This window comes from Melospiza georgiana, chromosome 3 (genome assembly GCF_028018845.1).
Source record: "Melospiza georgiana isolate bMelGeo1 chromosome 3, bMelGeo1.pri, whole genome shotgun sequence".
NCBI classification, from domain to species: domain Eukaryota; kingdom Metazoa; phylum Chordata; class Aves; order Passeriformes; family Passerellidae; genus Melospiza; species Melospiza georgiana.
Window position 1 is genome coordinate 109338746 of NC_080432.1, and position 20098 is coordinate 109358843.

General features: G+C 38.4%; 1 protein-coding gene across 5 annotated transcripts in view; it reads right to left on the reverse strand.

Moving 5' to 3' along the window:
* COL19A1 (collagen type XIX alpha 1 chain) overlaps nucleotides 1-20098 on the reverse strand; it is a 178865-nt gene that overhangs the window by 123797 nt on the left and 34970 nt on the right. For all 5 annotated transcript variants that reach the window (XR_009114228.1, XM_058019508.1, XM_058019510.1 and 2 more), the window contains 3 exons: nucleotides 18889-19014; nucleotides 18360-18422; nucleotides 10407-10460 (listed from right to left, as the gene is read on the reverse strand). Coding sequence is in view for 4 of the 5 variants with exons in the window: in XM_058019508.1 (XP_057875491.1) it covers nucleotides 10407-10460; nucleotides 18360-18422; nucleotides 18889-19014 (243 nt within the window). In the remaining variant the exon portion in view is untranslated. The remainder of the gene's footprint in view (nucleotides 1-10406; nucleotides 10461-18359; nucleotides 18423-18888; nucleotides 19015-20098) is intronic.

Consider the following 20098-nt stretch of genomic DNA (forward strand, 5'->3'; position numbering starts at 1 on the left):
TAAAATGGAATTTTTCTTTCCAACAATTTGGTATCTGTGAATTTAAAAAAGCAATTTACATTGAATTTAGAATATAAAAACTGTGCTACAATTTTAGTGTGTTTGGGGGCAAGAAATATATTCACTTACATTAAAAATGTACATGTGAGCTGCATTTATTTAAATTTTAATAATATAACTCACCCACTAAAAAAAGGGCAAAGGAGACTTAACAGGCCACAAGTCACAGCAGCCAAGAGTATTATCTACAACCTCCGTATAATTTGTACTGTGTATAAATTTTTTACTTTATGAAACAAAGAGTTTTTTTAAAAAATCTAATGTGCTGCTCATAATAGCAGTTATTAACCAGGCAGAAAATACTCTTATATATAATTTAAATGAAGCACAATAACACAAGTTATCCATAATTATCCTAATATAGATTAATGATTCATCAGATCAAAAGATCTAGTATTGTGTGAAGTTCAATACCTAGTGCCTTAAAAGAAGACAAAGAAAATGAAGTAAAATGTGTGAGACAATATGTACAATGTGGCAGTACAGTGAGAAAGTTCCTTCCTCCCCAATTAGCCCATTTCCTGCAACACACTGCTGCCAACTTTTACAGTGCAATAATGGGTACTTAAAGCTCTGCATTCTGATGAGATGTGGAAAGTTCAGAATATCAGTTTCATAAACCTACAGTCTCCAGCCCTCAAAAAAGAAGGGGAAAATCAGAGAAGATTAAAATCTATGTGCCACAGAAACCTTCCAGAAAGAATCCAACAAATACAATTTATGAACAATTGAAGAAGGATCCTCAAGCCTCCCCTGCCCTTTCAAGCTCTGTAAGGTCCTGACTGAAGCTTTTCAAACACAGTTAAGAGCCCCAGAGCCAAGCAGACTCACAGCTAGAGTATTCATGACTCTGATTAAGGGACAAAGGGCTGCATTTAATGACTGCATTATTTAACAACTGCATTATGTTTTACTTCCATGTTACATAAGGGGCTAACAAAGGCCAGCCCTGCATGGCACCATGCCACGCTCTGCTTTGCTCCCTGCATCCCATATCCCTGGAAAATGAATGGTGACCTTTGGTGGCTTTGGCCACACCTCACATCACATCACAAAGGCGGCTGCTGCGCTCCAGGCCCAGGAGCAGCCAGGCTCTGCTGATTATGGCAGCTGCAGTGCAAATCCCAGAGGGTACATATTCCTCCCACTCTTATCTCACCACTGCCACCCGCCTGCAGGAGAGCACGGCTTTGATGCCAAGCAATACAAGTAATGTCTGGCTCCAAAATCACATTTGTACTTCTGCTCTACTGAGACATACTAATCTGTTTTTGAGGGAACCCATAAGAGCACAGAAGACAATGCTGTAACTTTCCTCAGATGGGACTCAAGCATATTTCCTTTCCCTCAAAAAGCAATGATTCCTTAATTAAAAAATGAAGTCTTTGCTCACCAACACCTACAGCAGTCACCAGCACCCTTCCCTGCAGAATGGAAATAACGCCCAAGCAGTGTCACTGCATGCCAGGTAATTTGATTCCACAGAGCTTTCTCTGGAGAACTGAACTGAACTGCTGTCGTTTAGCTTCAGGAATTGAAAAACCAAGGAGCCCGACAGTTCCTGGAGTTGTGAACTGCAAAAATCACCTAATAAGGCAAAAATAAGTCAGCACAGCAGACAGCTCTCTGGAATCAAATTTATGATCAAAGGCTATTCAAAACACTTTCTGGTAATGCTAAGGAGAGAGCAAGAAAGCAAGAACCATACATGCTAAAGCAATGAAACAAGTTTTGGAAAGCATAATGATCTAAAGTCTATTTTCCAAGTAAGATAATTTATTTTATTTTTAAGCATATCTATGTATCACAAATCTATTGAGACCTACTATTTTCATATGTGTCTATCTCTTAAAATCAGATGTATATTAATGTCACACTAAGATATCACTGAAAACACAAAAAGAATACAAACCTTGTAGAAAATTTGTTGCTGCTATAGATGGCATCCAACTGCCTGATTTACCATCACCAGCATTTCTCAAACTCAAGGCTTTAAACACAGTGGTAATAAAGTTTCCAATTGTATCATATTCTTACAGCTCACAACTCTCTTTGAAAAGATTTCTGATGTCAAATATTTTTCCTATGTTACTGGTTATGGTTTTTTGTTTCTTTTAGAAACTCCAGAGCAAAGCAGCACAAAGATCTTTCAAAAGTTGAATAACTAACACAATTTATGTCCATATATGATCTAAGAATATTGAAATATAACTGATTAGCAGTGATGGGAGCTCATAAATTGGATGGCACTGAATAAAGACAGATAAACGGAGTAAGATGGCTTTAAGCAGTACCTATCCAGTGCTCCACCCGCATTTTGGAAGTTTTCTCAAAGATGCTGATGAGCTACTTTGGTAATATCCTGAGGCCTGTCAAGGATCTGTACAGGACATGAAATGTGGAAGGCAATATGCCCAGAGATCTTTCAAGACAGCTGCAAGGAAAAGACTGCATTACTGAAAACTCAACACCAATGTCTCCTCAGATTTGTACACTTGCATGAGTGATTAATGCTCCAAAAGCATACGCTGAACTGACACAACAGGCCAAATATCCACGGCTCTTCTGCAAAGTCAAATATGCCCTGGAAAATTCTAGAGTTTGCATGGTCTAGCTGGAGCAATGGGCAAAGCAGAACAATGGTCACAAGGATGTTCATTATGAGGTTTTGATTTGGATGTACATTTAAAACAAGTTTTCAGTTGTGGATTTCATGACACAGCTGGCCCTGAAACCCTGACCCTGAGGTAACTCAGTATGGAGATGGGTATTAAAAACATTTCTGAAAGCAATTTGAAGTCACATGCTACACTAGCATATAACGTTGGGGTTTTTTTTTTTCAAAATTTTAAGTTCGTGTATTTAAATTAAATCATATTGGAAAACAAAGCACTGGACACTTCTAAGTCACATTTTATATTAAGAAAAGAAAAATCTTATAATGCAACCATTTTCAAACTCATTTTCTCAGGTACACTAAGGGAAAGGAGAACTCTTCCCACCAGGCAGTGGATGTTTCAGGAAGCTGTCTTGATAGCATTCATACCACAAACAGTATCTATATCACATTTCAAGTAGCCTTTTTCTAATTATTTCCTTACCTGTTCCAAATATAAAGAGAACCCTACTCCAAAAGGATATTCAAATTTATCAAAACTGAAATCAACAGTCTGGTTTCCAAGTCAGCTAAAATTGAAGACAGCACAGTGATTTCAGACTTGAGAAAACTGAAGTACCAGAGGACACAGTTAAATTAAGAAAAACAAGACTACAAGCAGCATTATTTATACCAGTACTATTATCTTCTAGCTCACAAAATATGTGAGTTCATGTACATTTTGTTGGTCAATCGTCACACATACATGTGCTTGAAAACAAAGGGCTAATCCTTTTACAAATACCTGCTGAACGGTTTCACGTAAAACTCATTTCATGTAAATCTCATTTTCAATATCCAAACTACAAATAGCACTCATAGAGTTGGTAGAGCTCTTGAAATGTACTCTTGTTTTTTCCTCTGGTCTGACTTTGATCTCCATCATATTTTACATGTGATTTTACATTATCTCTGTCACTATGAGTTCTATACTGTGAATTTTATACTATGGATCATTAGAAAGCAATTACTGTAGAGGTTTGGATAAAGGGGATTGGACAAACCCAGTTTAATTTGGTAAATATTCTGAATATAAATCTGTGTAGAAATAAACACTTTTTGATTTACATAAGTATGTCTTTCTCTTTTTAGTCTAAACTGTTAATATACTGCAGAAGGATCTATGGAGTGTAGTAGCAAATGCACATCATTGAATATCTCTTTGCTTCACACTTATATGCAAGACCAGCTATTCTAAAAAGCTTATTCAATGTATTTAATATTTTAGGAATAGCGTTCATAATCTAGATTGCAAAAAATCAATGCAAAAAGTTAAAACAGTAAAGTTAAGCCATTTGAAAGTCAAATATTCAAAGTGAATGTTGTCACAATTATTTCACAAACTGGAGTTTGTGGTGTATTAATTCTATCATTGTATCATGAGGAAGGACTTACTATAGAGGTTTGGATAAAGGGAAATGGACAAATCCAGTTTAGTTCAGTAAATCTGAATTTTCTGAATTATCTTACTGCCTACATCAATTTTATTTTTCAGAATGTAGTCATTGATAAGGAAGAAAAAATATTTTCATAATAGAAAAATGGGAAAAACATTGAGTCCTTTGAGTCCTTTGAGCCTTACTGCCAGCAGCCCATTCTCAGAAACAAAAGGCGTTTCTGGCTAGCAGGACCCATAACACACACAAGCCACAGAATCCTTAAGGTTGGAGAAGAGCTCTAGGATTGAGTCCAACCATTAACCTAACACTGACCTCTCCACCAGTGAACCATGTCACAAAATGCCACATTTTTGGAACGTTTATAGAGATGTTGACTCAGACCTCTTCCATGGACAGCCCATTCCAAAGCCTGATCACCCCTTTGGTGAAGAAGTTTATCCTAATATGAAATCTAAACATCCCCTGGCATGACTTGAGGCCATTTCCTCTAATCCTGTAACTTCATGGGAGAAGAAACCAACACTCACTACAATGTCCTCTCTGGTAACTGGAGGGAACCATAAGGTCCAACTCACCAAGAGGTTTAATACTTTGTATCAAAATTCCTGTCCCAGTTGGCTGCTTATCTCAGAGTCATGAACTCCTGCTAAACTTCTCAAGCATGCAGAGATGGTCTACCCTCTAAAACGTATATGCCAAAATGCTTGAGAAATGCACCATGACTGTCAAGGCATCACAGACCAGCAAAAACTAAACCTCTAACCCAAACAGGACTCCATCACTTAGCATCCAGAACTCAAATAAACTTTCAGTTTCAAGCTTCATTGCCATGGCATTATAGAGCTAGAAGCAAAGAGAAGGAAAGGATTTAACTTACTTGGATCAGTGACACAAGAAGTGCAGGAAGAAGGAAAGTCTCACCTATACACAGGAAAATTAAACCCAGCTTGTTTCAAGTTTACAAAAAGCTATGAAGGAAAGTAAAAAAATGAGCTCCCTGTAAGTGAGAACACTGAGATCAGGTGGTTGGTGGAATTTTTTCCCCCCCTTATCCTCAGAAAATGTCCAACACATTTTTAAGGCTTGAGGACTTGATCTTCTAATCATGGTTCAAAGTGCTGTCAAACTGTTCGGAAAGCCTGGAAATACCCCATATAGGGAGGATCACAGAATCATAGAAAGGCTTGGGTTGAAACAGATCTTGAAAATCATCTAGTTCCTACCCCACTGCCATGGGCAGGGATGCCACCCATTAGACCAGGTTGCTCAGGACCCCATGCAACCTGACCTTAAACACTTCCAGGAATGGGGAATTTACAACTTCTCTGGGCAACCTGTTCCAGTGCCTCACCACCCTCTGAGCAAAGAATTTCTTCCTGACATTTTATCTAGAGCTCTCATATTTCAGTTTAAAACCATCCCCCCTTGTCCTATCATTATCTGCCCTTGTAAAAGGTAGCTCTCTCTCTTTTATAAGCCCCCTGTAAGTAGTGGAAGGATCCATCCCATGACATGCTTTGTGCAGAGCCACAACACAAAACACGTCATGGAGGTCTGTAACAATCCCCCAGCGGGTGCTGTGGAAAGGACCTGCATTTGACCTGTATGGAAATAAGATGATGTTATGACTTCAGTTAGGGAGAAGCCTGTGGGCCACACAACAGGAATGTTTTCTCTCCATTTCAGTAGTACAGGAACACTAGGAAAATAATTAAAGTTTTTAAACCAGAAATATTTTACAGCAATACATTGACGTTTCTCAGGTTATGCCAGTGATGTGACCCTGTACACAGCAGTGAGAGGTGAAGCCCATTCTTAATGGCTGAGCAATCAATTTTTGTTGCCATAATGAATCTAACTGCTAGATCAGGATTGCTTGATTTCTAGAGCAGATAGGTGACTGTCATATTATATCTTAAAGCAGTCCAGTCACCTCAAACCTCCACTTCAGGGACAGATTTAATTTCTCATGCCATAACCAGCACTCTGGCTATAATCCAGTTACATTAAATGACTTCAGAAGTGTATCCAGAGGCAGTTTCACTTGCTAATCACCAAAAAGTAGGCTAACAGTGCTTCCTTCAACACATTTCTTCTGTACTCACAGCCTTTGCTGAACATTGCCAGAAGGACAGAGCCTAAGGTCTCACACATGTAGGGATTCTGATTAACCACAACTTCCAGTTGTTCTTGTATCATGGTTTGACAGATACATTGAAGAAGTGTGCCTAGAAGGCTGAGCTACAAATCAGTCCCCATTGCAAGAAAGGGATCATGTCACTGTATTCCATCTCTTCTGATAGTCCACAATGGAAGCAAATTTCCCTCCAAGGGAAGCCTCCTACCCTCTTATTTCAGAATTATAAACAAGTACCTCAGAACTATCTCCTCTGATAAACTCAAGAGTTTGTCCTGTTGCCCTAAGCAGGTTTTACTATTTAAAAGAAAAATCTCTTCAGACATTTTCCTGAAAAAGGATGGGGAGAAGGAACTAGATAGGTGGACATCAAATAGACAGTCACAAATGTAATGGTGCTATCTACTGTTTTGTGACTTTGGGGGCCTGAGGTAGGGCTCCACAGGATCTGTGTTAGATTCTTGACTCTCCAGATTAGTCATAAGCACCATGACACTGACTTCTTTTAACCCAAAGGCAGATGAGACAACAGGCATCTTGTGGTGTGCCACCAGTCAATGAAAACCTCATTTTTTACTTTGGCAGCTTACAAGAACTGCATCAGAAAAATAAAAAACAACTGGTGAATTATGGCCAGAACATTCCTCTGCTTTCTTTAGAGTGTTAAGGTTATTCTTATGTTACCATAGAGTCATCAAGCCTTAAACTCTGTTCTCTGTATTAGCCTTCAGCAGATCCAACCTCTTAAAAGGCAAGAGCCTCCTAGAAGTCTACACCACTCACTTGTGCACCCATTAGCCAGCAGACTGTGGCAAAACCACTGCAGCATTTAGCGAACGGGAAATTATCTTGTCAGTGACAGTATGTCTTGAAAGTGACAGAAGGCAAAGTGTCACATTTGAAGACAGACTGAACAATTTTCACACTTAAGATGCCTGAAAGTCAAGGGCGTTTATGAAGACTCACAGATGCCTCACCATTTACCTACATCTTGAAAATTAAGTATATGAGCATCCAGCACTGCTCTGGGAGATTCTCCTGTTAAGATTCTCTCAAGTAATAAAGCCCATTGATAGTATTATTCTAAGTTTGGTTTTTCACTATATCAGGTATGTTTGAGGTAATAAATCTAAAGAAACAGAATTTTCAACGGCCAAGTTTATTTCATTCTAAGGTAAACATCTAAAGTAGGTCAAATGAATTGATATTGTTGCTTGTGCATAGCAACATGAGTAAAATCTATTGCTTATTTATTCTCTGAACCTTTTCCCAGGGAATGAAGTATAAGCAAAGGAGTATTGCAGTGGATAGGTTTTGGGAGTACTATCAAGAGCACTCCTGTTCTTTGAAGCCTCAATTTTCAGTTAAATTTTTTAAAAGAGTATAATTTTTTTTCCTTCTTCCTGTTTCTAGCTAGTGACTCAGGAGCACATCTGCACAATGCTTAAAAACACACAGTGCAAAACCATAAGAAAATCCATACTAAGCAATTTAACATCTCCAGCAATACTTAATGCATGCTGACAGATTTAAGAAGATATACAAACAGCAGTAGCTCCTCAGAACGCTTTCCCAGCACTGCACAGTCTGCACTTCAACAGCCTGAAAGGTTGGAGATGCCTTTGCAAACAACAGTGCTTGGGGTATTTTTATCATAGAGTATGGTAAGTTGCAAGGGAGTCATCAGAATATTTAAGTCCAGTTCCTGGTCCTGCACAGAACACCCCAAGAATCCCATAATGTGCCTGAGGGTGTTTTGTCCAAATGCTTCTTCACCTCAGGTTTGGTGCTGCTCCTTCACTTCATTGTCTTTAACTCTGTGTACAATGTTAGCATCTGGAATACTACACTTAGGGGAGCACAAAAAATAAAAGAGTCTACAAATGTATATAGTTCTTGATGCATCATCTGGGTGAGAACACTTTAGCACCTTCCACAGCACAAGGAAAATATTCATTCCAGCTCCAGGAAGGAGCTAACACACACAGCCCTGCACTACTCCACACAGACATGACCATTCCAGCTAGTAGAAGCTGGATAGCTGGATCTCACTTTCTTCATCTAGCTATGCATGTACAAAATACTTGGCTTTCTTTTTGTATTTTAGAAGTTTTAAGCTTTGACAGTTTTGTATTTCATGGTAGTTCATTTTTAATTCACAGTTCATTTGCAATTTGTATTTTATATAGGCTGAATTAAAAGAATTATAATGTTCAGAAAAAGTACAATGTCTGGATATTAAATAAGATCTGACTGTTGAGCTTCATGTAAACTAACAGGAGCTTTGGGATTTGGCCTGACAATGAATTTGCAAGGCGCTTAGCAAAAAAACCCAAACAATATTAACCATGGAAACTGCAATAATAATAACTTGGACTGGAAAAGTAACCTAGCCTGGTAAGTTTATAGCAAGATAACATCAGAGTAGGAGCTATGGAAAGAGCCAAGGGAAAACACAGCTTCATTCTAGATCAATCTCAATCTACAATGCTTTACAATAACTCTTTCCATTAATTCACATTTAGGAGCACGGTAAAGTAAAACACTGTCTATCTGGATCAAAACAAAGGTTCCTCCAGTCAATTACAGGACTACAGTTATGGCAACAACATATGTCTACAGAAAAATATAAGAGGGCAGCCACAAAGACTCCTCCTGTGGCTTTCCCAGATTCCAGCCTCTCGAAGTACAAGCAGACTGACACACTCAATTGAATTTTACTCCACTAATCTTCTAATACATTTTCAGACTTTCCAAGTTCTGTGTAGTGTTCAAACTGCACTATTGTAGCAGGAAGAAAGAGTCTATCTTTTCTTTTTATCCTTTTTGAACCTCCTATCAGATAGGTTTGATGCTCTAATATTTGCACAATGAAGAATAAAATAAATCAATCAATCCCTATTAATCTCTTCTGCTCCATTCAGCACTGTACAGAGAACAGAACATGACACGTTCTTTCTTAATTGTGCCTTTTCCAGATTGAAGTCCACATTGTCAGACTTTAATTGGAAGATGTCTGGTGCTCTTGATCACTCTTGACACCTCTGAATCTTTTCTGGTATTATTAGATTCACACGGAGGTGTGAGAACCAGAACTGTATACATCATTCAAGTTGCAGACGGATTCATTAAAAATGGTGACATTAAAACTCTTTTGCTTTGTTCCCTATTCTCTTCCTAGTAATTTGACTAGTGCTAAACAGCGAGTCCATGTTTTCCTTGATCTGTAATTCCAAGATTGCCTCCTGAGCCGTAATAGCTAGTCCAGTCTGGCATGAAATGCATAATGCTTCCTTTGTTTTCCTCTTCATCTGCATCACTTGTCTATTGCTTCCTCTGAGTCTTATGTACCACTTGGCAATTCAGTTCTTCAACGTTGCAAATTCCTTTGAACATCTTTGCAGCCTGTTCTCTGTTTTTCTACCAATATAACTTAACGTCAGCAACAAATACTTTGATTTTTACTCTTAACTTTGCTCATATACATCTACCTCCCATTTTTAAAAAATCACAATTTGAGACAGAAATAAGAAGTAAAAATAAAAGACAATTTCATGATTTTATGTCCTGTAAACCCGCAGGTTTTAAGCCTGACAGCAGCAAGCTGTTTCCTCAGTGTTATGAGGGTTGTCTCTATACTGAAGATTCCAGGTATTAGACTTATAGACTTCCTCTAATACAGGTAAGTAGCACCAAACCAAATAAGTGCATACAACTGTCTTTGCATGCTAACATTCTGAAATGAAGTGAAACTTATCCTTGAATACACCAGTAGGCTGGCATGCCTTCTTAGCCACGGCTATTCCAAACCTTTGACTAAGAAGTCAGTGGTGTTTATCTCAAGCTCCACCAAGCAGACTGCTGAGTGCACAAGAGCTCTTATCTAAGCTTGCAGACCACAAACTGAGCAGGTGGAACAAGAAGCTTCCTTTAGCTCTGTATATAACCCCACTTCTTGGGAAAAAACCCACAAAACACACGTATCAGCAGATCTGAACAGCTCTTTTTGTGTGCTACAAAAACATGGCAGTGCAGGTAAGACATTAATGTTCTAACAGAAATGTTCTATCCTCCCATTTCTGTAAACAATTACAGAGAAGCCACTGACACAATGAACATGAGTTAAATCACAACTCAACAAACAGGAACTTACCTTTTCACCAGGCAGACCTGCAACACCATCTGGTCCTTTCACACCCATCTCTCCCTACAACACAAATTGATCAATTAGAAACTCCACAGACTTCTGACATTAACAACAACTACTCAGGTCATATCAGACTCAATAGAAAAGCATCTTCTATCTGATTTTTTTAGTAATGCAGCTACTGTGGAGGAGGATGCCTTACGTGTCATACAAAAATCAGCAAAATAAATGCATTTTGAACACCTATAACATCAATTAAGTCCTTCATCATACAAATGCTTGCATGTCCACAGTTCCATAAAAGCAACTAATTTTAAAGGAATTCATTGCAACAGAAGACAGAAACCAAGAGGGTCCATTTTCAGTTCTACACTGAGAAAGCTCAACGTGTAATACAGATTTGTACAAAGTCATGCGCCCTCAATATTTTTGAAAGGCATTATTAAAATTTCTCTCTCCCTCCCTTTTCTCCCTTTAGAAAAACCAAACCCTGTATCATAAGCAATCTATTAGAAAATCTTAGTTTTGAGAGAAAAACTGACTCTCTTCCAAAACTCTCCTGATTGGTTGAGAGAGTTATGGAAGATCCCAGCAGGGACTGGACCATAAATTGGACCATAAGTCTTAAAAATTACCCAGAAATGTTGCCAAATAATGTAAAGTATAAGGTTTAAAAAAATTAAAATAAAAATTATTTGGATGCCAGAGGAATACAACAAAAGCACTGAAACCATGTAGTGTTCATTTAAAAACAAAACAAAACATTAGGTGCATCTACTTCTATCAAGAAAAGAACATTCTCCAGCAAGAATAACATTATAACTCTGGTCTGAGATTATTAATCTCTCTGAAGTTTAGAAAGGAGCAGTAAGATTGGTCAGAAGTACACAAAAAGAGTTGTATCAGAATCATAAAGGTTAAAAAACTCCTTCAAGATCATCAAGCCCAACCTTTGACTGAACACCACCATGCCAATGAGACCACAGCACTGAGTGCCATGTCCAGTTGTTTCCTGAATGCCTCCAGGGAGAGTGACTCCACCACTTCCCTGGGCAACTCATTGCAAGGACTGAGCAGCTTTTCAACAAAGAAATTCTTCCTGATGTCCAACTTGAACCTTCTGTTGCACAGCTTGAGGCCATTTCTTCTTGTCCTCTCATTTGCTGCCTGCCTGACTCCCACCTGCCTACAACCTCCTTTCAGCCACTGGTAGAGAACAGTAAGGTCACCCCTGAGACTTCTTTTCTCCAGCCAAAATACCCTCAGCTCCCTCAGTCACTCCTCACAGGACTTGTTCTTACTGAGTATGCACTGTATGCCCTCACCCAGACCGTGGATAAAGATATTAAATAGCTCTGTCTCAAAAATAGACCAAAATCCTGTATGCATGAATAGCATGAATCCACTGGCACTGTGAGAGGTAAAGGTTACCTTATCTAATCACCCACAGAGTCATTCTCTTATCTATGCATCCTCTGTTCCCTTCTGCCACTTGCCAGTATTTCAATAGACCAGTACCACTTTGTTACCTTCAGTGGTGTATTTTTATACACTGAGTAGTCTAAAATTACACAGCCTGCTACATGCCAGGAAACCTTTAGCCTGTGTGACTTACTCACCAATTAACCAAGGTATGTTTACACTACTGTTCCACTAACTGCAGACAGACTCCCCGTCTTGAAGACAATTATTTTCCACTGCAAATTAGATCTGCAAGTTGTGCTTCTACCTTCTAGTTGTGATTTTAATAAGCACAGGTGGAAAGGTGGTAGTTTTTCATGCCTTTATGAATATAAATATCAGATACTATAGGTATCTAACAGTATTCATAGTAACAGTACCACAGACTAAAACCAGAAATATAGGAAATGCATCTTTAATATTTTTGTATTTTTCTTAATGGTATTTTCTTTTCCTTCTGCAGGCCTTATAGTCCTTCACAAAAGTGAAAGATAAGTTGCTGGGAAAACAGCTTTGTAAGGTGGTGAACAGCAGTAGTACAAGACTGGCATTTATAGGTTATGAGGTACACACAGTGTAACAGCCAGAGGTAGAACCATGAGCTGTAAATCTACTGTCAGTATTTACAAAGGGTGACAATGAAAATCCTTTTTAACTGAGCTTCTCGTGGGAGGGCAGGTGTTCAGCCATCCCCAGGAAAGCAGAGCTCCATCATATATAGTGGTGACTCGGGAAGAAATGGTGTCATTCCACGTCCCCCCGCTTCCTCCTCCTTCCCACTGCTTTATATCCTGATCATGGCACCATGTGTAAGGCATGGAATATCCCTTTGGTAGTTGGTTCACTGTCCTGGCTGTGTCCTCTCCCAGCTCCTTGTGCTCTGCCAGCCCCTCACTGGTGGGGTGGGGTAGGGGGCAGAAAAGGCTTTGATGCTGTGCAAGCGCTGCTTGGCAATAATGAAAACATCCCTGTGTTATCAACTGTTTCCAGCACTAATCCGAAACACATCCTCATACTGGCTACTGGGATTAAAATGAACTCTGTCCCAACTAAAACCAGGACACAACATCAGCAGAAATGTCCAGGTTTAAAAAAAAAAAAGCACAAAAAAAAACCCCAAAAACCCCCAGAAAACAAAGAAGTGTCTATTAGCAAGAAGGAAAAAAAAAGAATTCACATTCAGAGAATATGTTAGGAGAAAGAAAACCCATCCCAAAGGCAGCATCACTCCAGGGTTTCCCTGGTACTGTGGGAGCAGCAGGGAGTATACAGATAAGGAAGTATCATTCCTGTTATTCCCAGCAGAAGCCCCCAGCTGTGTTCTGTCCCATCAGAGCAGGAGCTCAGCTCACCAAGGCCTGAGCTGGGTGTCACTGGTTTAACTACTGCACCAGTGACAGTGACTGCTGGCTCCCCTGCTCCTGCTTCAGCTCTGGAATGGCCCCACTGGGGAAGTGTGACATTCTCCCACACCCTGAGCATCTCAGAGTGGTGAGGACTGTCGCAGACATCTTTTATGGAAAATCCTTTCCTTAGGATTTTTCCTCCTGAGAAGCCAAGAGGCCCCAGGAACAAAATGTAAACATTGATTATCTGCTGCTGTGGAATGCAACAGGTGCATCTGGGATTGGCCCATCTTGGATGTTTATAATTAAAAAATTAATGGCCAATCACAGCCCAGCTGGCTCAGACAGAGAGCCAAGCCATAAACCTTTGTTATCATTCTTTCTTATTCTATTCTTAGCTTAGCTAGCCTTCTGATGAAATCCTTTCTTCTATTCTTTTAGTATAGTTTTAATGTAAAATATAAAATAATAAATCAAGCCTTCTGAAACATGGAGTCAGATCCTCATCTCTTCCCTCAACCTGAGACCCCTGTGAACACTGCCACAAGGACTTGCTGCCACCATCTCCACTCCTCAGAAAGACTTAAACTCAGGGCTGAGATGAGTACTGGAATGGCAAATATAGTAATAAAGACAGTAAGTCACATTTCAGAACTTTTAATAAGAAAAAATGGTTGCCTTGCTAATGATATTTTCCCTTTTTAGTTTGATAACTTGGACAATTAGATGGTAAAACATAAGTGGGACAATCCATAAATTCTTAGGTTGGTAAGCACGGTGTTTCATTCTGCTTATTGTAAGATTTTATTCTACTAAGTGTACTGGCAATTCCTGACTTTGTCATAACTGAAAGCCAGCCATATTTTGTTCAATTTTCTTCTTTTTCTTGAATTCCAGCTTCTAGGTCCCTATCAATAACCTCAGCAACAAAGACTGGGCCAGAAAGGAGCCATTCTCAAGGCTGCACAGTACAATAGATATGCTTTAGGTGGAATCAAGTTGACTGGATTTTAAGAGGAAAGTCAGAGTAGAGGAAAGAAAGACTAGCAAGGAAAATGGAGAGAAAGAACAGGTCAGACATTTCATTTGTTCTCCAGGAGATGTTTTTTTCATATCATTCTATTACAAATATTTTCCTAGTGCAATAATACATTGCATATACCTATCTCTACCAATCCCAAAATAGCCTTTAAATGTCTTTTTCCTTAAGTAAAATTTAAAGTAATGAAGTTGAATAGCAAAAAATTTCTCCATGGTGGACATCAACAGGCATTTTAATATTTGAAAGCAATCTGCCTCTGGCTTTTTGGTCCCTACTTCACTTACAGCATTAACTAATGACGTATTAACAAAGAAAACATTGGCTTAAGATTATCTCAAAATATTTAATTCTGTTTGGATTTCAATTTAAAATATTCCATGGGCACTTAGTCTGCTTAAAAGAAATAAAAGTAGAAAACTTTTTTTTTAGTCTCCTTGAGAGAGAAAATCAGTTTATATATTCAGCATATATGCAATCATTCCAATTATGGTCACACATATTCTGTCTTTCTGAAGAATTTCTACATACTGAGGACAAAACAGAACCTTTACAACATTATTAAAAGACATTTGCTAACAACAAATATGTTTGCAAGATACTGAGTAGCTAAATACGAGGCTGAAGTAGTACAAATTGCAACCAAATAAAAACCACATTAAATATCTCACTCAGATCAGCAGAAGAAAAAAAAACCAACTCCATAGCAGATATCAAAATGTGTTAAAATCACAGAGGACTTCCACCTGATTTGTGTCCACTTGCAACTTGTGAGATACACTGTGCTAAGAATCAAGCTGCCATGAGAATATACAGCATATTATTTAGGGACAGTCCAAACTGTGCACTTAGTAAGCAGCAAAAAAAGTTGTTACAGGCAATTTTTCCAGTCTTAATTATTGAGAAATTAAAAACCAGTTGGTCCCTTGCTGCAGAAGCTGATCTCCCAGTAAAAATATCCTGCAGAGCAAATCAACTATTCCATGCCCAAAGTATAGGAGATAAAAGTTTTGAGTGAAGAATTGTCCTCATGAAGTCATAATGGGAGGCCAGGTATACAAACAGGAAGGTCATTCACAGAAATGGAATAATTTTAATCAGTGATGCTCCTGTGCATTCAGATGCACAGCTTGCCAGGGATATATCAATATTTGCATGAATGCTTGTTCCAGTGAAAATATGGCACTCCAGTCCTTTGGGCCTGCAACATACTTTGAATTTTGGCTCAGACCTGTTCAGAGGTACTAAGATGAGCCAAGAGTACAGGAATGGAGTGGATACAGGCTAATAATTGTCGTGGACATTTCTCCACAGAAATCCTTTCTTTCGGATTTCTGCGTCTTCTGGAGGCCAGAGGCTTCAGAAGACAAGGTAAACAATTATTATCAGCTGCTGGGGAATGCAACAGGGACACCTTGATTGGCTCATTTCCTATGTTTATAATTAAGGGCCAATCACCAGTGCAAGCTAGGGGACTAGTCCTTGGCCACACCTTTGTTATGGATTCTTTCTATCTATTCTTAGCTAGCCTAGCTGCTCTGCAAACCACTCTCTATATTCTATTAGTATAGTCATAATGTATTATATATAATATCTTAATAAATCAAGCCTTCTGATCAAGATACAAGATTCACCGTCTCTCTATCACCAGCTGTGACCCACTCAGGTGCGGTAATAAATAATTACATTCAAAATGCCTAAAATGGCTTATAAATTACATACTTTACACTACTGATAGCTTAGATGTTCCTGAATAGTCTGACCGTAGGGAACAGTGATTTTAGACTGAAGAGAAGGGCAATTTGAGGGGCTTGAATGTAGCCTAATATCAATCTGTGTCAGTAGAGACTTCCTTTTCAATCCCATAGCAACAAAAAAGACATAAAAAATTAACATTTTCACTTGGATGCTGCAATGGCACAGACATTTAAATACAGGTAGTTGGATGCCTATAGTAAGAGGATTTAGAAACAAAAGAAACAATAAAATGAGAAGCTGAACACAAGCAAAGGGGGAACATGTGCTTAGGAACCACAGAACTCAGAGAAGACCTGTTTTTTGTAACTGGCCAGCAAAGTTATCAAGAAGCTGCATATTTTGTGTATATTACATTACAAGACACTCAGCCAGAGTCTGTTAGTTTCCTTTACATAATCTGACAATAAGTCATGTATCCTACATGACTGGAGTGTTCTGGAGCATTTCTGCCTCTTCAGGTCTAATTATTGATGTAACAAGGCCGTCATTGAGAATGAGTCTTACTGAAAACTTGCGTAAATGCAGAGTCAGTGAGAAAAATGGTATTAAAATCTCAGAGAATGTTGCTTTCAGCTCCATCATGGCAGGCACTATTTAACACAAGATTTGTTTGCTCCCAAAGGTCAGTGAGCCAATCCTGGTCACAGTCATACAGTCATACTGTGCCCTCCATCCAACCCCCTTCCCCATCCCCCCAAAAAAGAAAAAAAACCCACCCACTGTAAAGCCAGGAAGTAACAAGTACTGGTCAATTGTAAGAAAAGTTCAAATTAAGTAGCTTTCTACCTGTTTGGTGTTCTACCCCTGACTTTAACCTGCTGATTCATTCAATTTTGTGAAAGGACATTCATAAATGTCAATATACTTTCTTTAGTAAGTAACTTCTGGGTGCAATGGGGTTCATTGACTCTCAGACAGTTCCATGCACAGAGAATCCATGCAATGAAGCTCTTTTTGAAAAACAAGTGGGAGAACAGAACCTTACATGTTTTGTTTAGAGGTAGTATGCTTAGCATGGTAAATACTGCTAATTTGCTGGGAGATTAAATGTTAAAAAATCAGACTTGTGAAGTCTGCTTTCCCAGCTTAGTAACAATAATGGTCTAAATGAATCAGGTCAGGAGCAGAAGAACTGTTCCCCAAACAAACCTAGGAAACTCCCTGTGCTGGTAGCTTAAGCTAAAACTAAGAACTGACAATTGTTTAATACACTCCATATCAAAACTTCAGATTAGTCTGAAAACTGACAGCAGTCCCTCTAGGTTGAGCTGACAATAGAAACTAATGTGACTGAACTTTTTTTTTCACCTAAAAATACAGCTTGTGTCAAAAAGTGAAATATATACTGGAGGGGAGGAGTTATGGTGGGGAGAATTATACTGTCAAGAAATGTTCTTAATTTCAACCAGCTGTGTAGATAAGCCTTCTCAGAACTGGACCCTTTTCAGCCAGACACTACAGCTATAGGAACAGCAGTGGCTGTCTTCACAAACTATTTCAGATCACATATTAAATGGTGTGCTGCAAGGTAGGATGTTGGGTTAGGATACCTCCATCTAACCTCTGGATTAGGACAGTCTAGGCATCTTGCTCTCATACAAACTGCATTCCCTGACCTCATTTCCTATCTCACTGGCTTTGTGGCAGATTTACAATAGTTTATTCATTTTGCCCCCTCTAGTAGCACATGGAAAACACATTCCCAGCTGTCTCTTAATTCAGCATCCTCCAACAAAATTTAAGGAATGGAGTGCGAAAGGAAAACATTTGATATGTTGACCCATACTATTAGGAAATTTCAAGCTACATAGCATAAGAATATCATGGTAAGCATTACAGGAAAATTCAGAAAAGGCCAAGGAAAGGACCAACTGGCCTGTCCTTAGAGACTTGCCAATGTCAGATTCTTCTCTCTTCACAATAAACAGCTTCAGGTACGAGCATTGTCAAAGAATATATGGAGGTCATATTTCATATCCTCCTACTGATGATTGCAAGGATGATTCCACCACATGGGATTCTGTCCATCAGCAGTGATGTACACACAGGAGATGGAACAATTCTTGTCAGAATATATACATGCCTTCTGTACAGGGCATGGTGACAGGGCTGGGGAGGCATGTGCTTCCCAGGCAGGTAAACTGTGCTCCACAGAGTGATGGGGTGACCCCAAAGTGGGGCAGCTGTAAAATGCCTGGCAGGGAGCTCACACACACAGCCAGACACTGACTGATAAAGGATCCACCCTGTGTTCAGGCAGATTCCTTCATGGAATAGCAGAATCCATGTAATTCCTACTTCAGAAAGATAAGCCAATGACAAGGCTTGAAAAAGAGAATTCGAGTGATATTTTACCTTTTCACCTTTCTCTCCTTTGTGGCCTGGCAAACCAGCTACTCCTGGTAATCCTGCTTCTCCCTGATTTTAAAAGAAATAAAAAAAGTCAACAAAGCAGATCCAAAATATATTTGGTTAGGTTTCCTGTCTTTGTCACAAATGCCTAACAAAGCAAATGACTCAATAAATATAGTGCAACACCCAGGAGAAGTATTAAAAGAAAACAAACATTGTGTAGAATATAATTCATTCTCAATTGAAAACATTTACACTAAATATAATGCCTAAATATAATTCTCAGTTTTACCATGGTACTTTTTTGGGTGTATATTCAAACAATTAAACCTTACTGACATCTCTAATTTTACTTTACTTTTTGGATTTAACTAAATTCAAAATGTACTGGTTCTTAACTGGGAAATACAATGTAAATATGTTAATCAGTAAGATTTTTTCATGACTGCAAAGAAAACCAAACCCAACTGTTTTTATATCCAACAGGATTAAACAGCATGATGCATTAAAAAGCAACAGGAAAACTTTATACTTTATTTGGAAAGCAGTAGCATCTCTGTGTAGATTCTTGCTGCATCCCTGGAAGTGTGTATATTTTGCTGGCATGAGCAGTCATTGGTGATAAAGTTGTAGCCAGTAACCTCTCCTCATGTGAGCACTGAAAAAAAAAGATTTTTTGGTTTTTGGTCCACTTTGGTTAACAGGTAAATACTATCCAACCTTCTGTTCTATCTTCTGTTTTAATACTCCTGTACAAACCATACATGGCAAGTGAAAACAACTTACAAAGAGATAAAAAAACTGTAAAAAAACAATTCTAGATATTTAGATCCTTCTGTTCTAAAATTGATGCCAGTTAAAACTGATATGACTGTCCCATTTGTTTCTTCCAAAAGACAGAAGAATGAAGAGGAATAAAGTCTCCCAAAATCAGAAGTAGTGAAACAGAAAATATCCATGAGGAGAAATAAAAAAAGATAGTACTGCACAGTCTCATCCTGTCCTCTGCCCTGCCCCTAAGTGCAAAATATAAGAGTGCAAAGGAAAACTTTTTTATTTCCTTGTAGTAAAATACTTCTGGTATAGATAGTTTGGAAACAAACAAAAAAGCCCTGAAGCCAAGATTTACCTGTCTGTGACTCCTGAGCCAACCTGAAGAGATACTTCAGGACAAGTCAACAGAACCTGCTAAACTTCAGTAAGTCTCATTAAGATGTAATGAAGTTTTTTTCAAGCCTTCTGTCAGAGAAATTCCCACAGGATTTACTGCTTAGCATGGAAATTTATATCCACGTATAAATTCCTTCCCTTAAATTACTGAAAATGTGGCTGTTATATTGGGTAAGGAAGTTGTGAAAAAAATAAGTCAGAAAATGTAATGCTAGTTTTAATATGAAAGTCATTAACAAGTAGTCCACCTTTTCTTACATCTTAAACATACATATGAGACTATAAGATGTACAAATGAAAATGATGGTGCTTTTAGCTGCATAGAGGAGTGAATATTTATGTGTTATTGATAAAGCCTATTGTTGAGCTTTTTGTCTTCATATATAATTAGGGTTTGTTTTGTGCTTGCTTTTTTTGCTATTGTGTCATAACTGCTCAATAAATTGTATTTCCAAGCATTAAGGAGAACAAACAGGAATGTAATTAATTCCACTTTTTCATAAGCTTATACATTCAAGAGAAAGTCTGCATTTCCATCAAGACTATATTTAGAAATATATTTGAACTATTAG